This window comes from Pongo pygmaeus, chromosome 6 (genome assembly GCF_028885625.2).
Source record: "Pongo pygmaeus isolate AG05252 chromosome 6, NHGRI_mPonPyg2-v2.0_pri, whole genome shotgun sequence".
NCBI lineage: Eukaryota > Metazoa > Chordata > Mammalia > Primates > Hominidae > Pongo > Pongo pygmaeus.
In genome coordinates this window covers 6,240,288-6,265,646 of record NC_072379.2, presented here as the reverse complement: position 1 = coordinate 6,265,646, position 25,359 = coordinate 6,240,288, and the positions used below count along the sequence as shown (strand labels likewise).

Sequence of the window (25,359 nt, the reverse complement as noted above, 5' to 3'; positions counted from 1 at the left end):
TATCAATGTTATTATTATTTGTTTTAAATTATAGAGAGGAGGGCTCACTAAATTGCCCAGGCTGGTCTCAAACTCCTGGCCTCAAGCAATCCTCCTGCATCAGCCTCTCAAAGTGCTGGAATTATAGGTGTGAGCCACCGTGCCTGGCCCATGCTAACATTTTTAATGCAAGTAAGTGTGCCATTGTATGAATGTTCGTCGTTAATTTAGCCAATTATCTTCTCTTCCAGTTTTGGCATTATAAGCATTGTTTCAATCATTAGATTTTTTTTTTTTTTTTTTTTTTTTTTTTTTTTTTTTGAGCCAGAGTCTCACTCTGTCGCCCAGGCTGGAGTGCAGTGGCGCGATCTCGGCTCACTGCAGGCTCCGCCCCCTGGGGTTCACGCCATTCTCCTGCCTCAGCCTCCGGAGTAGCTGGGACTACAGGCACCTGCCACCACGCCCGGCTCATTTTTTGTATTTTTAGTAGAGATGGAGGTTTCACCGCGTCAGCCAGGATGGTCTCGATCTCCTGACCTCGTGATCCGCTCGCCTCGGCCTCCCAAAGTGCTGGGATTACAGGCATGAGCCACCGCGCCCGGCTGGTATTTGTATTTGTATTATTATTATTTTTTTTTTACAGTATTTGTGTTTTTAAAGCTGCGAATACATATAGACAAAACACTCCTCAGAAGGGGCGTGCTCTTCTAGAACATCAGCAAGGCACAGGAAGGAACATCTCTAATCTCTTTTTTTTTTGAGACGGAGTCTTGCTTTGTTGCCCAGGCTGGAGTGCAGTGGCTCAATCTCAGCTCACTGCAAGCTCCGCCTCCTGGGTTCAAGCGATTCTCCTGCTAATTTTTTGTGTTTTTAGTAGAGACGGGGGTTTCACCATGTTGGCCAGGCTGGTTTTGAACTCCTGACCTCAGATGATCCACCTGCCGCGGCCTCCAAAGGTGCTAGGATTACAGAGGTGAGCCATCGCGCCTGGCCCATCTCTAATGTTTGGAATCTAATCTATCTGGAGAACTATACCTTTATTTTTTATTTTTCTTTATTTTCTTTATCTATCTTTACAGTACTTTGAGTTGCTGTTTAAGAGAACTACACCTTTAATTGCCTCTACCAAGCTGAATGCATCCAAGTATGACTGTCTATGGAAAACAAGTTCAAACAGAATTCTTAAACAATATCACTTTTACACATCGTGCTGTGGGTGAGGTCCAAAATCTGAAAGATTTTTATTCCAGCTGTAGCTGATCCATGAAAATTAAGGATAATTTTTTCTTTTTCTTTTTTTGAGATGGAGTCTTGCTCTGTCACTCAGGCTGGAGTGCAGTGTGCAGAGACCCGATCTCTGCTCACTGCAGCCTCCGTCTCCCGGGTTCAAGCGATTCTCCTGCTTCAGCCTCCCGAGTAGCTGGGATTACAGGAGCGCGCCACCACATCCAGCTAATTTTTGTATTTTTAATAGAGACAGGGATTTCACCATATTGGCCAGGCTGATCTCAAACTCCTGACCTCAGGTGATCCGCCCACCTTGGTCTCCGGAAGTGTTGGGATTACAGGTGTGAGCCACAACGCCCGGCTTAGGGTGGATTTTTGAATCTGAGGGTTTCAAACCATAGTGGATGGAGTGTGGCCAGGGCGGGGCGTTTTAGTTTGGAAAACGAACCTACACCTGTATCCCTGAAGCTAAAAGTTTTTTGTTTTTTTTTTTTAAGGAAAACATTTCCGTTGTAAATTCTAAGAGGAATTTCTGTTAGGCTGGATTCACTTCACATTTTGGAATGTAGTTGGCATCTCCCGTTTTTTTTTTTTTTTGAGACGGAGTCTTGCTCTGTCGCCCAGGCTGGAGTGCAGTGGCGCGATCTCGGCTTACTGCAAGCTCCGCCTCCCGGGTTCACTACATTCTCCTGCCTCAGCCTCCCGAGTAGCTAGAACTACAGGCGCCCGCCACCACGCCCAGCTAATTTTTTGTATTTTTAGTAGAGACGGGGTTTCACCGTGTTAGCCAGGATGGTCTCGATCTCCTGACCTCGTGATCCGCCCACCTCGGCCTCCCAAAGTGCTGGGATTACAGGCGTGAGCCACCGCGCCCGGCGGCATCTCCCGCTTTTTTGTGGCATAACAGTTGACCAAAATATGTTCAGGTCTCCTTGAGACAGGTTTTGAAAATGCTTTTTTAAATTTTTTTCCTGGAAAACAAATGACCAAAGTCATTGCTGTACCCACAAAAGGTAAATATTTTTCGATTAGTCTCTGCAGACACCTGATTCTTACACTGACACTCGAGTCTGGGCGTGAGACGTGAGCGCTAAAACCCTTCTGGGGTAGCTGGGAAGTAGGCCAGGGTTCACCTGGGCGCCTCTGAAACCCAGCCGCCGGTAGACGAGCCCACCAGAGCGCATGCGCCGGGGATGCTTCGGCGCCGGACACGCCCAGGTCTTCTTGTCTGATAAAGGGCGGAGTCTGCTACAGCCCCGCCCCCCAGTTAAGGTGCGCGCGTGGCGGAGGCTGGTTTTCCGTCTGGTGAGGGGTTACTTCCGGGTCGGAAGGCGCTAGCTGCGGCATCGGAGTGTGGCAGTGCTGGGCGGGCCGGCGGGCTGGGCTGCGGCCCGCGCGCGGCCGGCAATGCAGGGGGGCAACTCCGTGGTCCGCAAGCGCGAAGAGGAGGGCGACGGGGCTGGGGTTGGGGCTGCGCCGCCGGCCATCGACTTTCCCGCCGAGGGCCCGGACCCCAAATATGACGGTGAGGGATCGGATCGCGGCGTCGCCGCTCTGCGCTGTCTGTCCACCTGCGTTTCTGGGCGGCATAGGCAGCCCTGAGGTTTGCCTGAAGACCGGGGCAAATTTGGCTGCCTGCAGGGTTGAACCGGGGGCCCAGCCGCGCAGTGCGGGGGGGCGGCGGGCGGGCCGTCGGGGTAAGGTAAATATTTATTGAAAAGAACGTCTGCTTCTCGCTCCTTTGTTTACATTTCTGTTCCTTGGTTTCCTCTCTGGGGACTGAGGCCTTCGGATGGCTGGGAACATCCCCGAGGCCACTGTCTTGCCCCCACGCCCTGGGTTTTGTCAATGGTTGAGAACGATCTTCTTTCATTACTGCAACGAGACTTTGCAAACTATACGCTGAATAGTTTGGGTTAAGAGTTGAAATTTGTAGCTTTTCTTGTCTTTTGCTTCATTGGAGCTTTTCTTGTCTTTTGCTTCATTGGAAGGAGAACTAAAGATTTCTCGTAGTGAGGCAGCGCGGAAATAAATAAACGTCTTTGGTTTAATAAAAAGGCCCAAGTTTTTTTTTTGGAGACCGTCTTGCTCTGTCACCCAGGCTGGAGTGCAGTGGCACAATCATAGCTCATTGCAGCCTCCAACTCCTGGGCTCAAGTGATCCTCCAGCCTTAGCCTCCCAAGTAGCTGGGACCACAGGTGCACATCACTATGCCCGGCTAATTTTTTAATTTTTTTTGCAGAGATGGGGTCTTGCTATGTTCCCCAGGCTGGTCTCGAACACCTGGCCTCAAGCGATTCTCCCGCCTCGGCCTTCCAAAGTGCTGGGATTATAGATGTGAGCCACCACTCTCAGCCCCCAAGTTTTCTTGAGGCTTTTGGTTACTAGGAGATACGGGGTAGCTAAGTTACTTAGCATAGAGTAAGAGATGCTTAAAACATTGACTCTAATTAGGTGAAAGAGTCCACAATTTTGATGAAAGTGAAATAGAGTCTTTAGTTGCTGCCAGGTGTTTTAGCAATATTAAAAATTAAATTGTGCTATTAAGAATGAATACATTGGCCGAGTGGGGTCACGCCTGTAATCCAGCACTTTGGAAGGCTGAGGTGGGCGGATCACCTGAGGTCAGGAGTTCAACACCAGCCTGGTCAACATGGTGAAACCCCCTCTCTACTAAAAATACAAAAATTAGCTGGCCGTGGTGGCGGGCGCCTGTAATCCCAGCTACTTTCGAGGCTGAGGCAGGAGAATCGCTTGCTTGAACCCAGGAGGCGGAGGTTGTAGTAAGCTGAGATCGCACCACTGCACTCCAGCCTGGGAGACAGAGGAAACTCCCTCTCAAAAACAAACAAACAAACAACAACATTGATTCAGGTTTTTTTTTCTTTTTTTTTTTTTTATGGAATGCTTCAGGAATTTGTGTTTCATTCTTGTGCCGGAGCTGTGCTAATCGCTGTGTCGTTCCAGTTTTTAGTATATGTGCTGCTGAAGTGAGCACGATTCAGGGAGGTTTTAACTATATGGTAATTCCAATAGAATGACTGCAGAGAATACACTTTGATTTGAAGCATGAAACAAACAAAAAAATGTGTTGCAATTGATTTAAAGGTACAAATTATTCCTGTAAGAGAAAGCATATGGGAAAAAATAAAGGTGCAAACCGAGTTGAAATGGTTTTGATTGATTCAAATGGAATTAATACATGGAAATGTTGTTGCATTTTTATCCCTAATACTACCTATAATTTTTTTTTTTGTTTTCTTAAAGAGATGGGGTCGTCCAGGAGGCAGAGGTTGCAGTGAGCCGAGATCGTGCCACTGCACTCCAGCCTGGGAGGCAGAGTGAGACTCTGTCTCAAAAAAAAAAAAAAAAGAGATGGGGTCTCCTTTTGTTGCCCAGTCTGGTCTCAAACTCCTGGGCTCAACGGATCCTCCTGCCTCAGCCTCCCAAAGTGCTACGATTGTAGGCATGAGCCACTGTGCCCAGCCAAGCCTATGATTTTTGACCAGAAAGAGAAACAAAAGCAGACTGTGGTAGTAATTCCAGTAGGCTGTTAACAGAAGAAAATTTTAAAAAACTATTTTTTAATGGACAAATAACTTTTTCCCCACATATAAGGTAGTATATTATAGCTCAGTAATATAGAAAGTGTTATGTCATAGGAAAAGTCCCAGCTATAAACATGCAAGTGTGTCTTTTCTGTAACATTGTGATAAGGGTTTCTGCAAACTAAAGATTATTCTTGAAGGGAGTGATCTTAGATAAGCTTTTAAAATTTTTCTTTTCCTGGGTTACCGATAATACTGTTGTGCTGACATATGGCCTTTTCTTCCAAAGAGGCCCAGAATGTCCAGACAGAGTTTATGTATTTTTTTTTTTTCTTGAGACGGAGTCTCCCTCTGTTGCCCAGGCTGGAGTGCAGTTGCGCTATCTTGGCTCACTGCAACCTTTGCCCCTTCAGGTTTAAGCAGTTCTCTGCCTCAGCCTCCGGAGTAGCTGGGATTACAGGCGTCTGCCACCACACCCAGCTAATTTCTTGTATTTTTGGTAGAGACAGGGTTTCACCATCTTGGCCAGGCCGGTCTTGAACTCCTGACCTTGTGATCCACCTGCCTTGGCCTCCCAAAGTGCTGGGATTACAGGCGTGAGCCACCGCACCCGGCCTTTTTTTTTTTTTGAGACTGAGTCTCACACCGTTGCCCGGGCTGGAGTGCAATGGCTCGATCTTGGCTCACTGCAACCTCCACCTCCTGGGTTCAACCCACTCTCCTGTCTCAGCCTCCTGAGTAGCTGGGATTACAGGTGCCCGCCACCACACCCGGCTAATTTTTTGTATTTTTTAGTAGAGATGGGGTTTCACTATGTTGGCCAGGCTGGTGTTGGACCACTATGTTGGTTGAACTCCTGACCTCGTGATCCGCCTGCCTCGGCCTCCCAAATTGCTGGGATTACAGGTGTGAGCCACTGCGTCCAGCCCACAGTTTATGTTTTTAAACTTTTTTTAGAGACAGAATCTTGCTTTGTCACCCAGTGCAGTGGTATAATCACAGCTCAATGCACCCCTGTTTTCTCAGGCTCAAGCTATCTTCCTGCCTCAGCCTCCTGAGTAACTGGGTCTACAGGTGCGCGCTACCATGCCCAGTGAATTTTTCACAGTTTTTCTTTGTAGGGACAGGGTCTTAGTATGTTATCCACGCTGGTTTTGAACTCCTAGGCTCAAGCAGTCCTCATGCCTTGCCCTCTCAAAGTGCTGGGATTACAGGAGTGAGCCACCACGCCCGGCCCATTTCATTTTTTTCCTTTTTATTTTTGCATTTATTTATTTATTTTTAATTTTAGAACACTATAATTCACCTGATCATTTTCACTAGATGTAAAGATGAATAGCTAAATAATTTCTGGCAGGTGGTCTGTATGATTTGAAGAAGTCACTCTGCTGGCTAATGGCAGAGTCAGAAAATTCAAAACCTAAATGTAACTTCAACGTTTTTGGCAATTTTTAAATTTATTTATTGAATGAAATGGAGTTTGGCTCTGCCATCCAGGTTGGAGTGCAGTGGCGCGATCGATCCCAGCTCACTGCAACCTCTGCCTCCTGGGTTCAAGCGATTCTCCTGCCTCAGCCTCCTGAGTAGCTGGGATCACAGGTGCATACCACCACGCTCACCTAATTTTTGTATTTTTAGTAGAAACGAGGTTTCACCATGTTGGCCGGGCTGGTCCCGAGCTCCTGACCTTAGGTGATCCGCTTGCCTCGGCCTCTCTAAGTGCTGGAATTACAGATGTGAGCCACCACACCCGGCTAGTTTTTTTTTTTTTTTTTTTTTTTGAGACAGAGTTTCACTTTGTTGCCCAGGCTGGAGTGCAATGGCAAGATCTCAGCTCACCGCAACCTCTGCCTCCTGGGTTTAAGGGATTCTCCTGCCTCAGCCTCCTGAGTGGCTAGGATTGATTACAGGCATGCACCACTACGCCTGGCTAATTTTGTTTTTTCGTAGAGACAGGGTTTCTCCATGTTGGCCAGGCTGGTCTCAAACTCCTGACCTTAGGTGATCTGCCTGCCTCGGCCTCTCAAAGTGCTGGGATTACAGGCATGAGCCACTGTGCCCAGCTAGTTTTTTTTTTTTTTTTTTTTTTTTTTTTTTTTACCTGTTTAGTAATGTCTTAAATAAACAGTGAGAACTTACAACCTTTAGCCTTAGTGCCAACTCGTCTGTCTGCATGGTCTCATACAGTGCAAAGAGGATGGGGTTTGGGAGTCAGTCTGATCTGCCTTGTTCACTGTTTCCTCAGCCTCTCTGAGATCAGTGTTTTCATCTGTAAAATGGGGATGAACACTTACCTTATATTATTTTTTGAGCATTGAAGGAGATTGTACATGTAGATAAGTAGCACACGCTCATCGAGAAAAGTTTCCATTTTTCCAGCTTTCCCTCTGTCATCAGCCCAACTTCTTTTTTTTTTTTTTTTTTTTTTTTGAGACAGAGTTTCGCTCTTGTTGCCCAGGCTGGAATGCAATGGCTTGATCTCGGCTCACCGCAACCTCTGCCTCCCAGGTTCAAGCAATTTTCCTGCCTCAGCCTCCCGAGTAGCTGGGATTACAGGCACCTGCCACCACGCCTGGCTAATTTTGTATTTTTAGTAGAGATGGGGTTGCTCCATGTTGGTCAGGCAGGTCTCAAACTCCTGACCTCAGATGATCCGCCGGCCTCAGCCTCCCAAAGTGCTGGGATTACAGGCATGAACCACCGCGCCCGGCCATCCTCTGCCTAACTTCTTTCTTTATGCCTGGGTCTTGGCTGTCTTCTCAAAGGAAGGAAGCCATCCTAGTCCCACTTCCTTGCGTATTGATTTATTTGTACTGTTGGACACATCAGAAAACTGTTTCTCCTCTGTCTCATGGCATCTTTCTGCTGATCCTCCAGCTTCCAGGATTCAGCTCCAAACTCACTTCCAGAAAGCCTTTCTTGATTAACCCAACTCAGTATAACTATTCTTTTGGTTTTTATCTGCTTACATTTAAATATTTCGTGTTTCATTAATTAGAATATACTGTTTTGTCATTATGAGACAGGTTTACCATTAATTTAAAAATATTTTCCTTTTTAATTTTTAGAATCTGATGTTCCAGCAGAACTCCAGGTGTTAAAAGAACCCCTACAACAGCCAACCTTCCCTTTTGCAGTTGCAAACCAACTCTTGCTGGTTTCTTTGCTGGAGCACTTGAGCCATGTGCATGAACCAAACCCACTTCGTTCAAGACAGGTGTTTAAGTGTAAGTAAGAATAAATGAATCTTGCTAAATAAAGCTTGTAAAGGCTGGGCTCCGTGGTTCACGCCTGTATCTCAGCACTTTGGGAGGCTGAGGTGGGCGGATCACCCGAGGTCAGGAGATCGAGATCGGCCTGGCTAACATGGCGAAACCCCCTCTCTACTCAAAATATGGAAATTAGCCAGGTGTTGTGGCAGGTGCTTGTAACCCCAGCTATTCGGGAGGCTGAGGCAGAGAATCAGTTGAACTGGGGAGGTGGAGGTTGCAGTGAGCCGAGATAGCGCCAGTGCACTCCAGCCTGGGTGAAAGAGTGAGACTGTCTCAAAAATAAATAAATAAATAAATAAATAAATAAAGCTTGTAAAAATACTGTGTTGCTGGTCTCACTTATTCATGGGAGGTAAAAATTAAAACAATTGAACTAATGGAGATAGAATAGAATGATGGTTCCCAGAGGCTGGGAGGATAGTGGAGGATGGTTAATGGGTACAAAAATATAGTTAGAATAAATTGGCTCTAGTATTTGATAGCACAGCAGGGTGACTACAGTCAACAATAATTTATTGTACATTTAAAAAATAACAAAAAGACGGCCAGGCGCAGTGGCTCATGCCTGTAATCCCAGCACTTTGGGAGGCCAAGGTGGGTGGATCACTTGAGGTCAGGAGTTTGAGACCAGCCTGACCAACATGGTGAAACCCCATCTCTATTAAAAAAAAAAATGCAAAACTACCCAGGCGTGATGGCACATGGCTGTAATCTCAGCTACTTGGGAGGCTAAGGTAGGAGAATTGCTTGAACTTGGGTGGCGGAGGTTGCAGTGAGCCGAGATCACGCCACTGCACTCCAGCCTGGGCAACAAGAGCAAAACTCCATCTCAAAAAAAAAAAAAAAAAAAAAGAATGGGCTGGGTGCAGTGGCTCACGCCTGTCATCCCAGCACTTTGGGAGACTGAGGCGGGTGGATCATGAGGTCAAGAGATTGAGACCATCCTGGCCAACATGGTGAAACCCTGTCTTTACTAAAAATACAAAAATTAGCTGGGCATGGTGGCGGGCACCTGTAATCCCAGCTATTTGGGAGGCTGAGGCTGGAAAATCACTTGAACCTGGGAGGCAGAGGTTGCAGTGAGCCGAGATGGTGCCATTGTACGCCAGCCTGGCGACAGAGCAAGACTCGGTCTCAAAAAAATAAAAATAATGAAAAGAGTATAATTGGATTGTTTGTAAAACAAAGAAGGGATAAATGCTTTAGATGATGGATACCCCGTTTATCCTGATGTGATTATTACACATCACATGTCTGTATCAAAATATCTCATGTACCCCCATAAATATATACATCTACCATGTACTCACAAAAATTAAAAATACAAAATAAAAATATGTTGTTTAATGCTGTGAGTCTGGAAAGCAGCTGGTATACAAAAATTGGAGTGAAATAAATATTAATGATTCCCCTACTTCAATTCAGCTTACATTTTTCTTTGAGTAATTCCTTATGAATATAACTGTGGATCCCGTAATTGCATAAAATTGAATAAATGAAATATAGTTCTTTTGCATCTATCTATGATAATGCTCACAATTTTTTTTTTTTCGTCGAGATGGAGTCTCACTCTGTTTCCCAGGCTGGAGTGCATTGGCGCGATTTCCGCTCACTGCAATCTCCGCCCCCTGCAATCTCCGCCCCCCGGGTTCAAGTGATTCTCCTGCCTCACCCTCCTGAGTAGCTAGGGTAGGCACGTGCCACCATACCCGGGTAATTTTTGTATTTTTAATAGAGACGGGGTTTCACCATGTTGTTCAGGCTGGTCTTGAATTCCTGACCTGGTGATCCACCCGCCTCGGCCTTCAGTGTGCTTTGATCACTCCTGTGAGTAACCAGTGTGCTCTAGTCTGGGTGACATAGTAAGACTCCACCTCTAGAGAAAAAAATAAAAAGAATAGTTCCAGCCAGAGATTCTGAGGTTCTCTTTTTTTTTTTTTTTTTTTTTTACCAAAACAGTCTCAAACTTACAGATACTTTTATGTGGTCTTAAAACTGAATGCGTTTTTAGTTAAAGATACATTATCATTTTGATAAATTTGACGGGACATGAAAAATGGTACCAATATCTGTACATTGTACACCTACTGCTTCTTGAATAAAGCAAATAATACACTCTGCATTCCAAGCAGTGGCATATGTGGTGGGAGGTGGGGTGAACAGAAGGAAGTGTATTCCTTAGGTTCCGAAGCGTTGGTGCCTGGGAATTATTGTATTAGTCTCATCAAATAGAGAAGCAGATTAGAAAAATACAGTAATCTTGTACATAATTAAAGCAATCCTGTGAATTTTACTGATTTTAAGATAATTTTGAATTCCTTATATACAGCCTCTTTAGATGATTTTCTTTTTTTTTTTTGATAAGGAGTCTTGCTGTGTCGCCCAGGCTGGAGTGCGGTAGTGCGATCTCAGCTCACTGCAACCTCCACCTTCCGGGTTCAAGTGATTCTCTTGCCTCAGCCTCCCAAGTAGCTGGGACTACAGGCACGCACCACCATGCCCGGCTAATTTTTTGTATTTTTAGTAGAGATGGAGTTTCACTGCGTTAGCCAGGATGGTCTTGATCTCGTGACCTCGTGATCTGCCGGCCTTGGCCTCCCAAAGTGTTGGGATTACAGGTGTGAGCCACCGCGCCCAGTCTAGATGACTGAATTTTAAAACAAGGTTATTTAAATAAATGTTTTTGATGTGATCAGTGAGTTGATAATCTAAATGGAGAGTTTTCTTTTTCTTTTTTCTTTTTTTTCGCAAGAAATTTGGCTTTCATAACTGTAGAGTTTTTGATGCAGAAAGAATATCCTTGGTGGGGCATGGTGGCTCATGCCTGTAATCCTAGCACTTTGGGAGGCCGAGGTGGGCGGGTCATGAGGTCAGGTGTTCGAGACCAGCCTGGCCAACATGGTGAAACCCCATCTCTACTAAAAATACAAAAATTAGCCAGGTTTGGTGGCACATGCCTGTAATCAATCCTAGCCACTCAGGAGGCTGAGGCAGGAGAATCCCTAGAATCCAGGAGGCGGAGGTTGCAGTGATCTGAGATCGCTCCACTGCACTCCAATTTGGGCAATAGGGTGAGACTCTGTCTCAAAAAAAAAAAAAAAAAATTAGCCAGGCGTGGTGGTGTGCACCTGTAATCCCAGCTACTCAGGCGACTGAGGAAGGAAAATCGCATGAACCCTGGAGGCGGAGGTTGCAGTGAGCTGAGATCGTGCCATTGCACTCCAGCCTGGGCGACAGAGCGAGACTCTGTCTCAAAAAAAAAAATGTCTTCGTTGGTATCTGTATTTGTTGAATGAGTAGGAGCCAAGGCACCTTTGTGGAAACTTACTTTTTCTAAGGAGCTTGGTATTTGGTTTACACACGTGTACCATAGGCTCTTTGTATGTTGGTTAAAGGTATTTCATGACGATGAATAGTCACTTTTGTTGTAAGTTCTCATCATATGTTTGCCCTCCTGCTCTTATTCTTCTCTTACTGCCTAACAGCAAAGGGTAATGTGTGGAATGTCAAAAGAGTTTGTTTACTCTTTTTTTGTTTGCCCTTTTTTTTAGAAACAGCTTAGTACTTTACTGACTAGTCTTGGTAAACAAGTGACTGTACAGGGTAAGAGAAGTAATTATAGGCCGGGCGCGGTGGCTCACGCCTGTAATCCCAGCACTTTGGGAGGCCGAGGCGGGTGGATCACGAGGTCAGGAGGTAGAGACCATCCTGGCTAACACAGTGAAACCCCTTCTCTACTAAAAATACAAAAAAATTAGCCAGGCGTGGTGGCGGGCACCTGTAGTACCAGCTACTCAGGAGGCTGAGGCAAGAGAATGGCATGAACCCGGGAGGCAGAGCTTGCAGTGAGCCGAGATCGCGCCACTGCACTCTAGCCTGGGTGACAAAGTGAGACTCCATCTAAAAAAAAAAAAATAGAGAAGTAATTATAGTTGTGCTTTTCATGAATGAGTGTACTAGTTGGTCCTTCTCTTTTAGAGAATCATTCCCCAAGTTTCTTCGGTTTTTAAAAAAATTTATCTAAGGGCTGGGCCTGGTGGCTCATGCCTGTAATCCCAGCACTTTGGGAGGTGGAGTTGGGCAGATCACTTGAGGCCAGGAGTTCGAGACCAGCCTGGCCAATGTGGCAAAACCTCGTCTTTACTAAAAATAGAAAAATTAGCTGGGCATGGTGGCACATGCCTGTAATCCCAGCTACTTGGGAGGTTGAGGCAGAAGGATCACTTGAACCCAGGAGGTGGAGGTTACAGTGAGCCAAGATAGTTGTCACTACACTCTCGGTCTCAAAAAAAAATTTAAGTTATTCTAGAGAATATTCTCCAAGTTTAACGTGTTTATAAATACAGTATTTTTCCTATTGAGGTTTTTATATATATTGCTATTATTACACATTATTCTCTGTGTACACTTTAAAATTGCCATTTTATTAAAGACGTTTCTAATAATAGTTTTTCATATTCTTTTTATAGTACTTTGCCAGACCTTTATCAAAATGGGGCTGCTGTCTTCTTTCACTTGTAGTGACGAGTTTAGCTCATTGAGACTACATCACAACAGAGCTATTACTCACTTAATGAGGTCCGCTAAAGAGAGAGTTCGTCAGGTAAGCCCTAAAAAATGTACTTCGGGTATGACAAAAATATACTTTAAGATAATTATATTTTAAAGCACTGTGAAATTCTGATTATAAAACAAGTTTTTAAAAGTATAAACTCTAGGCCAGGCATGGTGGGGTGGCTCATGCCTTAATCCCAGCACTTTGGGAGACTGAGATGGATCATTTGAGGCCAGGAGTTCAAGGCTGCAGTGAGCCATGGTTGTGCCACTGCACTCCAGCCTGAGCAACAGAGTGAGAACCTGCCTGAAAAAAAAAAAAAAAAAAAAAAAAGAGAGGAGAGGCAAAGGAGAGGCCACAGATGGACTGGGATCTTGAGACAATTTCAATTTATTTTTGTTTTGTTTTGTTTCGTTTCGTTTTGAGACAGAGTCTCGCACTGTCATCTGGGCTGGAGTGCAGTGGCACAATCTTGGCTCATTGCAACCTCTGCCTCCCAGGTTTAAGGGATTCTCCTGCCTTAGCCTCCCAAGTAGCTGGGACTACAGGCACCTGCCACCACGCCCAACTAATTTTTTGTATTTTTAGTAGAGACAAGGTTTCTTCATGTTGGCCAGGCTGTTCTCGAACTCCTGACCTCGTGATGTGCCTGCCTTGGCCTCCCAAGTGCTGGGATTGCAGGCGTGAGCCACCGTGCCCTACCTAATTTATGGTTTTTACTTAGTAAGATGGGAGATGGTACAGGATTTTGATTAGAGGAGTGACACAATCTGACTTACATTTTAGCGGGGTCATACTGGCTGCTGTGTTGCAAATGGACTGAGGGGGCACGGGCAGAAGCAGGGTGCCAGGTGCCACCATACACGCGAGAGAGGTGGGCAGACAGGATGGGTGGGGAGCTCCTGCATGGATTTTGAAGGTGACGTCAGTCTTGTCTGCTTGCTGGTCAATTCTCAGCTTTGAAATATTTTCAGTTGTAAACTCTTAAGGAATACTGAAAAAGCCAATGGTTTTTAAAATATTGTTTATGCATTTGGGGTTGTTAATGTGATATTGAATTTTGATAGATTCTTTATTCCATGCAAGTTTTCAAAATGCTTTTTAAAAACAATTTTTTAATTTTAGGATCCTTGTGAAGATATTTCTCATATCCAGAAAATCAGGTATGTGTGAAAAACTTTCTTGATTATGCAGACTATTGAAAAGAAATCAAAATTAAGAAAATACTGATTTGAGGTTAAAACATAATATCGTTAGTATTGTTTCTGAACATTAAAAACTTTGTTCTCAGCAATTAAGTACTGCTCTGGGACTTGCTTTGCTTCTTATTCCCTCCTGTTTGATCCTCTGCCTCCCACCACTGAGTGTGGATTCCATGGTCACACTGTTAATTCAGATTCCTGATACCCAGGCTCTGTTAGGGGGACCATTGAATTTTGGCTAGTTAAATACTAGTTTAAAATCTAACTGGTCTGACCTAAATATTCATCAGCTCATGAATAGATAAGCATGTGGTCTATCCCTGCAATAAAGTGTTATTCAGCTATTAAAAGGAATGAAGTACTGATTCATGCTACAATATGGATGAATCTTGAAAACATCCTAAGTAAAAACAGCCAGTCATAAAAGGCCACATATTGTGTGATTTCATTTCTATGAAATATCCAGAGTAGGTGAATCCATAGAGACGTAAATAGTGGTTTTCAGGGAGTGGGGTAAGGGAAGGATGGGGAGTGAAAGCTAATGGATATAGGGTTTATTTTGGGGGTGATGAAAATATTCTGAAATTAGGTAGCGGTGATGGTTGCACAACTTTATGTACTAGAAACCACTGAATTGTACATTTGAGAGAGGTGAATTTGACAGTATGTGAATTAGATCTTGATAAAGCACTCTACATTAAAAAAAAAAATCTAATTGGTCTACATCATTAAGAAATTTAAGTAGCTGCATATGGTGGCACATACCCAGTCCCAGCTACTTGGGAGGCTGAGGCAAGAGGATTGCTTGAGCCAGGAGTCCTGGGCTGTAGTGCACTATGCCAGTCTGGTGTCCACATTAAGTCTGGCATCAGTATGGTGACCTTGATCTCCCAGGAGCAAGGGACCACCAGGTTGCCTAAGGAGGAGTGAACTAGCCCAGATTGGAAACAGAGCAGGTCAGTACTCTGGTGCTGCTCAGTAGCAGGATCATACCTGTGAATAGCCACTGCAGTCTAGCCTGGGCAACATAGCAAGACCCTGTCTTAGAAGAAAAATAAAAAAGAAATTTCAGTAATTTTTTTTTGTTTTTGAGATGGAGTCTTGCTCTGTCACCCAGGCTGGAGTGCAGTGGCACAATCTTGGCTCACTGCAACCTCCGCCTCCTGGGTTCAAGCAATTCTTCTGCGTCAGCCTCCCAAGTAGCTGGGATTACAGGCACCCGCCACCACACCTGGCTAATTTTTGAATTATTGCTAGAGACGAGGTTTTACCATGTTGGCCAGGCTGGTCTTGAACTCCTGACCTCATGATCTGCCGTCCTCGGCCTCCCAAAGTGCTGGGATTATAGGCGTGAGCCACCACACCCAGCTGAAATTTCAGTAAATTTATTTCTGAGCTTAGCTAACCAACTGCTGGCTGTTAGCGATTCTTAGGATTTCTGCTGTACAACATTGGTAATAATTTCTACTTGGAATACCAGTTACTGGTAAAACACTTGATTTTGTTTTCTTCATAGGGATGAAAAATTTCATTTTAGCCCATCCTTTCCAAATCAGCACAGCTTAGTGATACATGAGGTTTGTGAGGTTAGTAATCCTGTGAGCATGAAGTATCCTAGAACGTTTTGATTCTCTCATGTTTTAATATTGATTGTTTGTATTTAACTTTCAGATCAAGGGAAGTAGCCTTGGAAGCACAAACTTCACGTTACTTAAATGAATTTGAAGAACTTGCCATCTTAGGAAAAGGTGGATATGGAAGAGTATACAAGGTTGTCTTCCACATACTTGCTTTGACCTACTACCCTAAATAATTGTATTTTCAGATATTGTTTTCATTATTCTTTTATTTATTTATTTTTTTGAGATGGAGTCTCGCTCTGTCGCCAGGCTGGAGTGTGCAGCGCAATCTCAGCTCACTGCAACCTCTGACTCCCTGGTTCGAGTGATTCTTCTGCCTCAGCCTCCCAAGTAGCTGGGATTACAGGCATGTGCCACTACACCCAGCTAATTTTTGTATTTTTAGTGGAGACGGGGTTTCACCGTCTCTACTGGCCAGGATGGTCTTGATCTCCTGACCTTGTGATCCACCCACCTCGGCCTTCCAAAGTGCTGGCATTACAGGCCTAAGCCACCGTGCTCGGCCTGTTTTCATTATTATTATATAAAGTACTCAAAGGAAAATTCCAAGAAATCATGTATATTTACTTTTCTTTAACATTTGTCATTTACAGGGAAGTGGTCAGGTTGTAATGTTTTTCTAACCGTGTTGATTGTTTCCATGGATTTTGGAAACTTTGAATTTTTGACCTATAGTTAATTTTAATAAAAAATGTGTTACTAAAAAAAGTTGTGCTACTGTGTTTTGAGCTAACATACACCTTTTGCTAACATTCCCGTTCTTCAGCCTAGAGCTTCTTAGGAGCTAAACTCCCAACACTATCTGAAAAGCTCTTAGTCTGGCTGACTTCCCTGAACATAGTAAGGAGACATGTCTTTAGCTATATTTTACCTCTTTGGCTAGTTTGGATTGTCTAAGCTCAGATTGAAAGAACTTCTTTATTCAGTTAATGACACAATATACTTTGTCTTTTCTTCTACTTTTCAGGTCAGGAATAAATTAGATGGTCAGTATTATGCAATAAAAAAAATCCTGATTAAGGGTGCAACTAAAACAGTTTGCATGAAGGTATGATTTTTAAAAATTACTTATTTTGAATAATTGTGTATTTAGTTCTTTTTGAAAGAGTTATACATGTATATGTGTATATTTGGCAAAAGTAGGCGGTGTGGATTTCCAGTTTACTAGGAATGGGGTTACAGTAAAGTACCAAAATTAAATTATTATTATTATTATTATTTTTTTGAGATGGAGTTTCACTCTTTTGCCCAGGTTGGAGTAAAGTGGCATGATCTCGGCTCGCTGCAACCTCCGCCCCCCCGGGTTCAAGGATTCTCCTTCCTCCCAAGTAGCTGGGATTATAGGCGCCTGCCAACACGCCTGGCTAATTTATATATATATATAATGTTTAAAATATATTAATTTCTTAAAATAAATGATCGATATATAATATAGCTAGTTATGAAAAAACAGGAGCCCAGTTCCAGGTCAGTCTTCTCCCTGACATGCTGTGTGGTTCTGGACGAGTTGCCCAGTCCTCTGAGCCACTTCTGTCACCTGCCCTGAAATAGTAGTGACAGTAGTGATTTTACTTACCTTGGAGGACTGGGGTAGGAATCAAAAGAGAGAATGGTGATAAGTGTGCTATAAAAAGTATAAAGTGCCCTATAAATATGTTATTTAGTTGCTATAACAATTGCCATTTGTCTCTCAAAAATATTTCCATTATATTGACCGGGTGCAGTGGCTCACGCCTGTAATCCCAGCACTTGTGGAAGGCCGAGGCAGGCAGATCACTTGAGGCCAGGAGTGTGAGACCAGCCTGGCCAACATGGCACAACCCTGTCTCTGCTAAAAACACAAAAATTAGCTGGGTGTGGTAGTGCATGCTTGTAATCCCAGCTACTCGGGAGGCTGAGGCACGGGAATGACTTGAACCCAGCAGGCAGAGGTTGCAGTGAGCCAAGATGGCGCCACTTCACTCCAGCCTGGGCAACAGAGTAAGACTGTGTCTCAAAAAAAAAAAAAAAAAAATTTCCATTATTTTAACATAGTGTAGATGCCTTGTACAGAGGAGTTTTCATTACAGATGCTCCTCCATCTTATGCTGGGATTATGTCCTGATAAACCCATCATAAATTGAAAATATTGTAAATTGGAGATGCATTTTAATATGCATAACCTACTGAACATTATAGCTTACCCTGCCTGCCTTAAATGTGCTCTGAACACTTACATTACTCAATAGTTGGACAGGATCATCTAGCACAAAGCATATTTTATAATAAAATACCATATATCTCATGCACCGCATACTGCAAGCTGGGGAAAAGATCAAAATTCAAAGTATGTCAAAAATTGTGATGTCTTCATACCATTGTAAGTCAGGGGCCATCTGTATTTTGCTCTGGAACAAGAAGTATTGCATAAACATTTAACAAGTTATCAGCAAAAGGCAGATCTAATTCCATTTCTTTTCTAGGTCCTACGGGAAGTGAAGGTGCTGGCGGGTCTTCAGCACCCTAATATTGTTGGCTATCACACTGCGTGGATAGAACATGTTCACGTGATTCAGCCACGAGGTAAGCCGTTTTTGATGATATGGTATTTGAAGCGTTGGCAAACTTTAACCCGTGGACCAAATCTGGCCTGCTCTTGTTTTTGTACATACGACAAGCTGAGAATGGTTTTTACTTTTTTTTTTTTTTTTTTTTTGAGATGGACTCTCACTCTGTCGCCCAGGCTGCTCCGCCTCCTGGGTTCACGCCATTCTCCTGCCTCAGCCTCCCGAGTAGCTAGGGCTACAGGTACCCGCCACCACGGCCGGCTAACTTTTTTTTTGGTATTTTTTAGTAGAGACAGGGTTTCACCGTGTTAGCCAGGATGGTCTCGCTCTCCTGACCTCGTGATCCGCCCACCTCGGCCTCCCAAAGTGCTGAGATTACAGGCGTGAGCCACCGCGCCCGGTTGGTTTTTACGTTTTTAAATAGTTAAACAAAATCAAAAGATTTTGTGAAAATTATGTGAAATTATTTTTTTCTTTTCTTTTTTTTGAGACAGAGTCTCGCTCTGTCACCCAGGCTGGAGTGTAGTGCCACGATCTTTGCTCACTGCAACCTCCGCCTCCTGGTCTTAAGTGATTCTTCTGCCTCAGCCTCTCGAGTAGCTGGGATTACAGGTGTGCGCAACCACGCCTGGCTAATTTTTGTATTTTTAGTACAGACGGGGTTTCACCATGTTGCCCAAGCTCATCTTGAACTCCTGACCTCAAGTGATCCACCTGCCTCAGCCTCCCAGAGTGCTGGGACTATAGGCATGAGCGTCTGTGCCTGGCCCAAAATTTAAATATCAATAAATGAAATTTATTAGAACACAGGCTCTTCATTTATATATTGTCTATGGCTGCTTTTTAAATTTAAATTTAGCTGGGGGTGGTGGCTCATGGCTGTAATCCCAACACTTTGGGAGGCCGAGGCAGGAGGATCAGAAGGTCAGGAGTTCCAGACCAGCCTGGACAATATGGTGAAACCCTATCTCTAATAAAAATACAAAAATGAGCTGGGCATGGTGGTGAGCATCTGTAGTCCCTGCTACTCAGGAGGCTGAGGCAGGAGAATAACTTGAACCCAGGAGGTGGAGGTTGCAGTGAGCCGAGATCGTGCCACTGCATTCCACCCTGGGCAACAGAGCGAGACTGTCTCAAAAAAAAAAAAAATTAAATTAAATTTTGTTTTAAAAATAGAGATGAGGAATCTCACTGTATTGTGCATGCTGTTCTTAAACACCTGAGCTCAAGTGATCCTCGAGCCTCGGCCTCCCAAAGAGTTGGGATTACAGGCATGAGCCACTGGGCCTATGGCTGCTTTTATACCATAACAGAATTGTTCAGTTACAGCAGGGTCCCAGAGGGCCCTAAAACCTAAAATATTTACTGTCAAGTCCTCTGTGCTATTTGCCAACCCCTAGTATGGTTGCATGGCTTTGTTTTTATGGTTCCTAACACGTGCCATTTGAATAAACTTTTTGTATTTTGCCAGAAGGTCATGACATTTTTAGACTTGTAGTCTCATTTGATACTATTTGTATATTTTAACTCTGTCTTTGACTATAATTTGAAAAACTGGGCTGTTTGAAGATGATTGTTGTTTGTTTTTGTTCAGCAGACAGAGCTGCCATTGAGTTGCCATCTCTGGAAGTGCTCTCCGACCAGGAAGATGACAGGTATGTTCTTTTACATATTAGGACATTACCTCTTGTCACCTGCATTGGGCTTTTGTTCTTTTTTTTGGCGACAGAGTCTCGCTCTGTCACCCAGACTAGAGTGCAGTGGCACAATCTTGGGTCACTGCAACCTCCGCCTCCTGTGTTCCAGCGATTCTCCTGCCTCAGCCTCCCGAGTAGCAGGGACTATAGGCGCCTGCCACCACACCCAGCTAGTTTTTTGTATTTTTAGTAGAGACGGGGTTTCACCGTGTTAGCCAGGGTGATCTCCATCTCCTGACCTCGTGATGTGCCCACCTTGGCCTCCCAAAGTGCTGGGATTACAGGCGTGAGCCACCGCACCTGGCCTGCATTGGGCTATCTTTGTCTTTTGCTACAAGGAGCTCCGGAGGAGTGTTTTAGACTTTGCTTATTTTCATTACAAAATGTTAAATTATTTCTTCCTTTCAGATATTTCCTGTCGGTATTTTTTTTTTTTTTTTTTTGAGATGGAGTCTCACTCTGTCGCCCAGGTTGGAGTGCAGTGATGTGATCTCAGCTCTCTGCAACCTCTGCCTCCCAGGTTCAAGCGATCCTCCTGACTTAGCCTCCCTAGTAGCTGGGATTATAGGCCTGCACCACCATGCCTGGCTAATTTTTGTATTTTTAGTATTTTTTTATTTTGTATTTTTGTATTTTAGAGACGGGGTTTTGCCGTGTTGGCCAGGCTGGTCTCAAACTCCTGAGCTCAGGTGATCTGCCTGCCTTGGCCTCCCAAAGTGCTGGGATTACAGGTGTGAGCCACTGCACCTGGCCTATTTTTTATTATTTTTGTTGAGACAGGGTCTCACTCTTTTGTCCAGGCTGGAGTGCAGTGGTATGATCACAGCTCATTGCAGCCTCCAACTCCTGGACTCAGGCAATCCTCCCACCTTAGCTGCCTGAGTAGCTGGGACTACAAGCTTGTGCCACCATGTCTGGCTAATTTTTGTATTTTCTGTAGAGATGGGGTTTTGCCATGTTGCTCAGGCTAGTGTCGAACTCCTGGGCTCAAGCAATCCTCCCGCCTTGGTTTACCAAAGTGTTGGGATTATAGGCATGAGCCACTGTGCCAGACCTGTACATTGGCTTTTTTTATTTTTATTTTTTAGATGGAGTCTCTGTTGGCCAGGCTGGAGTGCAGTGGCGCAATCTTGGCTCACTGTAACCTCTGCCTCCCGGGTTCAAGCGATTCTCCTGCCTCAGCCTGCTAAGTAGCTAGGACTGTAGGCGCATGCCACCACGCCAAGCCAATTTTTGTATTTTTTAGTAGAGATGGCGTTTCACCATATTGGCCAGGCTGGTCTGGAACTTCTGACCTCGTGATCTGCCTGCCTTGGCCTCCCAAAGTGCTGGGATTACAGGCATGAGCCACTGCACACGGCCGACTTTTTTTTTTTCTTGGAGACGGAGTCTCACTCACTTTGTCGCCCAGGCTGGAGTACAGTGGCACGATCTCAGCTCACTATAACCTCCACCTCCTGGGTTCAAGTCATTTTCCTGCCTTATCCTCCCCAGTAGCTGCGATTACAGGTGTATGCCACCATACCCATCTAATTTTTGTATTTTTAGTTGAGATGGGGTTTTACCATGTTGGGTGGGCTGGTCTCCAACTCCTGACCTTAAGTGATCTGCCCACCACAGCCTCCCAAAGTGCTGGGATTACAGGCATGAGCCACTGCGCTTGGCCCATTGACTTTTATGTTTACTATTTTTTTTTTTCAGAGACCAATATGGTGTTAAAAATGATGAAAGTAGCAGCTCATCCATTATCTTTGCTGAGCCCACCCCAGAAAAAGAAAAATGCTTTGGAGAATCTGACACCGAAAATCAGAATAACAAATCGGTGAAGTACACCACCAATTTAGTCATAAGAGACTCTGGTGAACTTGAGTCGACCCTGGAGCTCCAGGAAAATGGCTTGGCTGGTTTGTCTACCAGTTCAATTGTGGAACAGCAGCTGCCACTCAGGCGTAATTCTCACCTAGAGGAGAGTTTCACATCCACCGAAGAATCTCCCGAAGAAAATGCCAACTTTTTGGGTCAGACAGAGGTAGATTACTTTCCCACACCCTCCTAATTTGGCCAGTAGTGATTGTATTGAGGTCTGTGCAGGTGTGTGGCCTTCTCTCACCCTCTCTCAGCTCCGGCTCTTCTGCCTTGCGTTCAGTCTCTTGTATTGGCCATGTTCCCCTTGCCATGTGGCCTTTGTGTTTGGTTCTCCCTTCTTCACTTAGTTAACTCCTCCACGTCCTTTTCTTGCCTCCCCCACCTGGCCATTTACAGCTCCAGATCATCTGGAGTGTGTACCCTAGAGTTGGCGGCCTCACTCACACTCTGTTTCTGTTGTACGTTAGCATCATGCTATAAAGATATATTTATGCAAAAAGATTTTGCATCATGACTTTAGGTGAGTCCCAGTAGGATTACCAGCTCAGTATTCAGGATACTCTTTTTAATTTTAAAATTGATGTTATGTTAGTTGTAGTTTTCAGGAGGCTCTTGTTGAGGGTCATACTGATACAACCCTCCTTCCGTGGTCATGCTGCCACCATGCTTTCACCAGTATTTTAAGTAGTAATATTAAAAACATGAACATGAGGCCGGGTGTGGTGGCTTACGCCCGTAATCCCAGCAGTTTGGGAGGCTGAGGAGGGCAGATCACTTGAGATGAGGAGTTCGAGACCAGCCTGGCCAACATGGTGAAAGCTCGTCTCTACTAAAAATACAAAAATTAGCCAGGCGTGATGCTGTGCACCTGTAATCCCAGCTACTCAGGAGGCTGAGGCAGGAGAATCGCTTGAACCCGGGAGGCAGAGGTTGCAGTGAGCCAAGATTGCGCCACTGTACTCTAGCCTGGGCAACTAGAGCGAGACTCTGTTTCAAAAAAAATAAAAAAATAAAACTAAAAACATGAAAATTAACAGGGTCTACACATAATCTGTCTTCTTAAGATTATAAAACTGTGTATACCATATACATAGACAGTGCAGAATTAATTCTTGTCACGAAATATGTGTTTCTGAGCCTGTGTTTTTTTTCTTGAGACAAAGTTTTGCTCTTGTCACCCAGGCTGGAGTACAGTGGCATGATCTTGGCTCACTGAAACCTCTGCCTCCTGGGTTCAAGTGATTCTCCTGCCTCAGCCTCCCAAGTAGCTGGGATTACAGGCGCCCACCACCACGCCCAGCTAATTTTTTTGTATTTTTAGTAGAGACAGGGCTTCACCATGTTGGCCAGGCTGGTATCGAAGTCCTGACCTCAGGTGATCCGCCTGCCTCGGCCTCCCAAAGTGCTGGGATTACAGGCATGAGCCACGGTATCCGACCAAGCCTGTGCTTTTTTTTTTTTTTTTTCTTTTGGAGACGGAATCTCACTCTGTCACCCAGGCTGGAGTGCAATGGTGCAATCTCAGCTCACTGCAACCTCCGCCTGCCAGGTTCAAGCGATTCTCCTGCCTCAGCCTCCTGAGTAGTGGGATTACAGGCACGCACCACCATGCCTGGCTGATTTTTTTTGTATTTTTAGTAGAGACGTGGTTTCACCATGTTGTTCAGGCTGGTCTTGAACTCCTGACCTTGTGATCCACCTGCCTTGGCCTTCCAAGATGCTGGGATTACAAGTGTGAGCCATCACACCTGGCTGAGCCTGTGCTTTTTTATGAAACTTAGAACTTTGAACACTTTCGCCTGAATCTGGATGACTTGAGTTTGGGGGACTTTTAATCAGAATTGTTTCATTTCTCTGTATTTTATTTGGAAAATTTTCTTAGATGCCTAAATCAGATGGTATATACAGTGGGCTACAGTAAGCTTGGTGTTTGCTTACCTTTTTATTGAATAAGTTATTAGTTATGTACAACGTGAAGCCAGACAAAGTATATATACTTTGTAGAAATATATAGAGTAGTAGAATATCATACAGCCATTCTTTGATGCTTTCTCTTAGCTTTAAAAACTGTTTAGGTAGCGAGCAGACGAGTTTCAGGACCAGTTTCTCCGGGTCACAGTTGAGAGCTTCTGCCATTGGACCCCTGCCTGACTTCAGCCTGGCCCCCTTTCTGCTGGTATTACAACACCCTGTTTTAATTATCGCTCTCCTTATCTGTCGCTTTCATTAGACTTTGGGCTTCTTGGGTGGGCCTGTGTCCTCAGCACTTCTGTCTTGCAAAGGGAAGTCCACACAGGTTAAATGACTTCCCTAGAGGCTTACTCTTTTGGCCCAGAATAGGCAGATGAATATTTGTTGGCTAAATGAATAATGCGAGTGAATCGTGCAAAGATGGGAGCCATCACTGTGTCCTCTCCTAGGCACAGTACCACCTGATGCTGCACATCCAGATGCAGCTGTGTGAGCTCTCGCTGTGGGATTGGATAGCCGATAGAAACAAGCGGGGCCGGGAGTATGTGGATGAGTCTGCCTGTGAGTACCATCTGGGTCCGCTGGGCCGGGAAATAGACACAGTCACACCTTCCCCATCTCAAGTAGGAGTTTCCTCCAGATGCTTTGTTTTCATTTTTATTTGTTATTTATTTTATTTTATTTTTTTGAGACAGAGCTTTGCTCTGTTTGTTGCTCAGGCAGGAGTGCAGTCGTGCACCCACTGCTCACTATAGCCTTGGCCTCCCTGGCTCAAGCGATCCTCCCACCTCAGCCTCCTGAGTAGCTGGGACTACAGGTGCATGCCACTATGTCTGGCTGATTTTGAAAAACAAAATTTTGTAGAGACAAGGTCTCATTATCCTGCCCAGGCTGGTCTCCAACTCCTGATCTCAAGCAATCCTCCTGTCCCCTCCTCCCAAAGTGCTGAGATTATAGGCGTGAGCGTCTGCGCCTGGCCAGAATTTTTTATCAATTTTTGTGTTAGTCCTGTAAAACCTCTCCATCCTCTAAATGTATGTCATCATATTAATAGATGAATTAATTTACTTACTTTTTTTGGGCCATATGCTGTGTCATTTTTGGAAAGTGAGGTATTCCAGATGATTGAATCATACTCCTGGAGCTAACACATTTTATCTTTTTTCTTATTCCATTATTTGTAATAATATCTTTAATCCACTATGGGCTAGGATACCAGATTTATTAGCATTAAATCCCAGAATGTCAGGGGTTCAAGGGAACTTCAACTTTATCAAATCCAGTTGCCTGATACCCGAGAATTATTTAAAAAGTCATTAATACAGGGGAGGGCTCTGATTGAAGTTAGAGGTACTTTCTTTCCGGTTGACAAAGTCCATCAACTGTTGGGTGCTGGTTTGTGATGGTTTCTGTGAACGCTTCCTGCTTATTTCTAGGTTTTAGACCATTCTGCAGCATTGACTTTGTTGAAAATCTGATTGTTCTTAAGTGTCAGATGTTAATGTATTTAGAACGACATTAATATTTAGATGCCAATGTAATGAGTAAAAAAATTAGATAAATAAAACTATTTTTTTTACTTCAAGGTCCTTATCTTATGGCCAATGTTGCAACAAAAATTTTTCAAGAATTAGTAGAAGGTGTGTTTTACATACATAACATGGGAATTGTGCACCGAGATCTGAAGGTAAGTGGGGGCGATGAAATCATTGAAAGCAGTGGGAGCTTTGTATCAGGGACGACTTGATGTTGGTTCATTAAACTAAATAAGATTACGTGTCCTAGTTCATTTGCTTAGGAGGTTATAATTACTGTCAGATAAGTCACTGTTAGATAGATCCAGAGTATGGAAACA

The 25,359-nt window shown here is 44.3% G+C and overlaps 1 protein-coding gene and 1 non-coding gene across 3 annotated transcripts in view; one reads left to right on the top strand and one right to left on the bottom strand.

Annotated features, from left to right (window-relative positions):
- Positions 1-2,455: 2,455 nt before the first annotated feature.
- EIF2AK1 (eukaryotic translation initiation factor 2 alpha kinase 1) overlaps positions 2,456-25,359 on the top strand; it is a 35,900-nt gene continuing 12,996 nt past the window's right edge. The window contains exons 1-11 of one of the 2 annotated variants that reach the window (XM_054496150.2): positions 2,456-2,731; positions 7,824-7,982; positions 12,497-12,630; positions 13,708-13,745; positions 15,456-15,555; positions 16,392-16,472; positions 17,887-17,986; positions 19,568-19,625; positions 21,369-21,696; positions 23,954-24,065; positions 25,091-25,191. In XM_054496150.2, the coding sequence (XP_054352125.1) occupies positions 2,614-2,731; positions 7,824-7,982; positions 12,497-12,630; positions 13,708-13,745; positions 15,456-15,555; positions 16,392-16,472; positions 17,887-17,986; positions 19,568-19,625; positions 21,369-21,696; positions 23,954-24,065; positions 25,091-25,191 (1,329 nt within the window). In that variant the 5' untranslated portion in view covers positions 2,456-2,613. Of the gene's footprint in view, positions 2,732-7,823; positions 7,983-12,496; positions 12,631-13,707; positions 13,746-15,455; positions 15,556-16,391; positions 16,473-17,886; positions 17,987-19,564; positions 19,626-21,368; positions 21,697-23,953; positions 24,066-25,090; positions 25,192-25,359 lie in introns of both variants that reach the window. The other variant, XM_054496149.2, reaches the window with a different exon arrangement.
- Positions 4,101-4,205, bottom strand: LOC129041793 (U6 spliceosomal RNA). Its single transcript, XR_008503939.1, has one exon. It is a non-coding gene; the product is annotated as a U6 spliceosomal RNA (small nuclear RNA).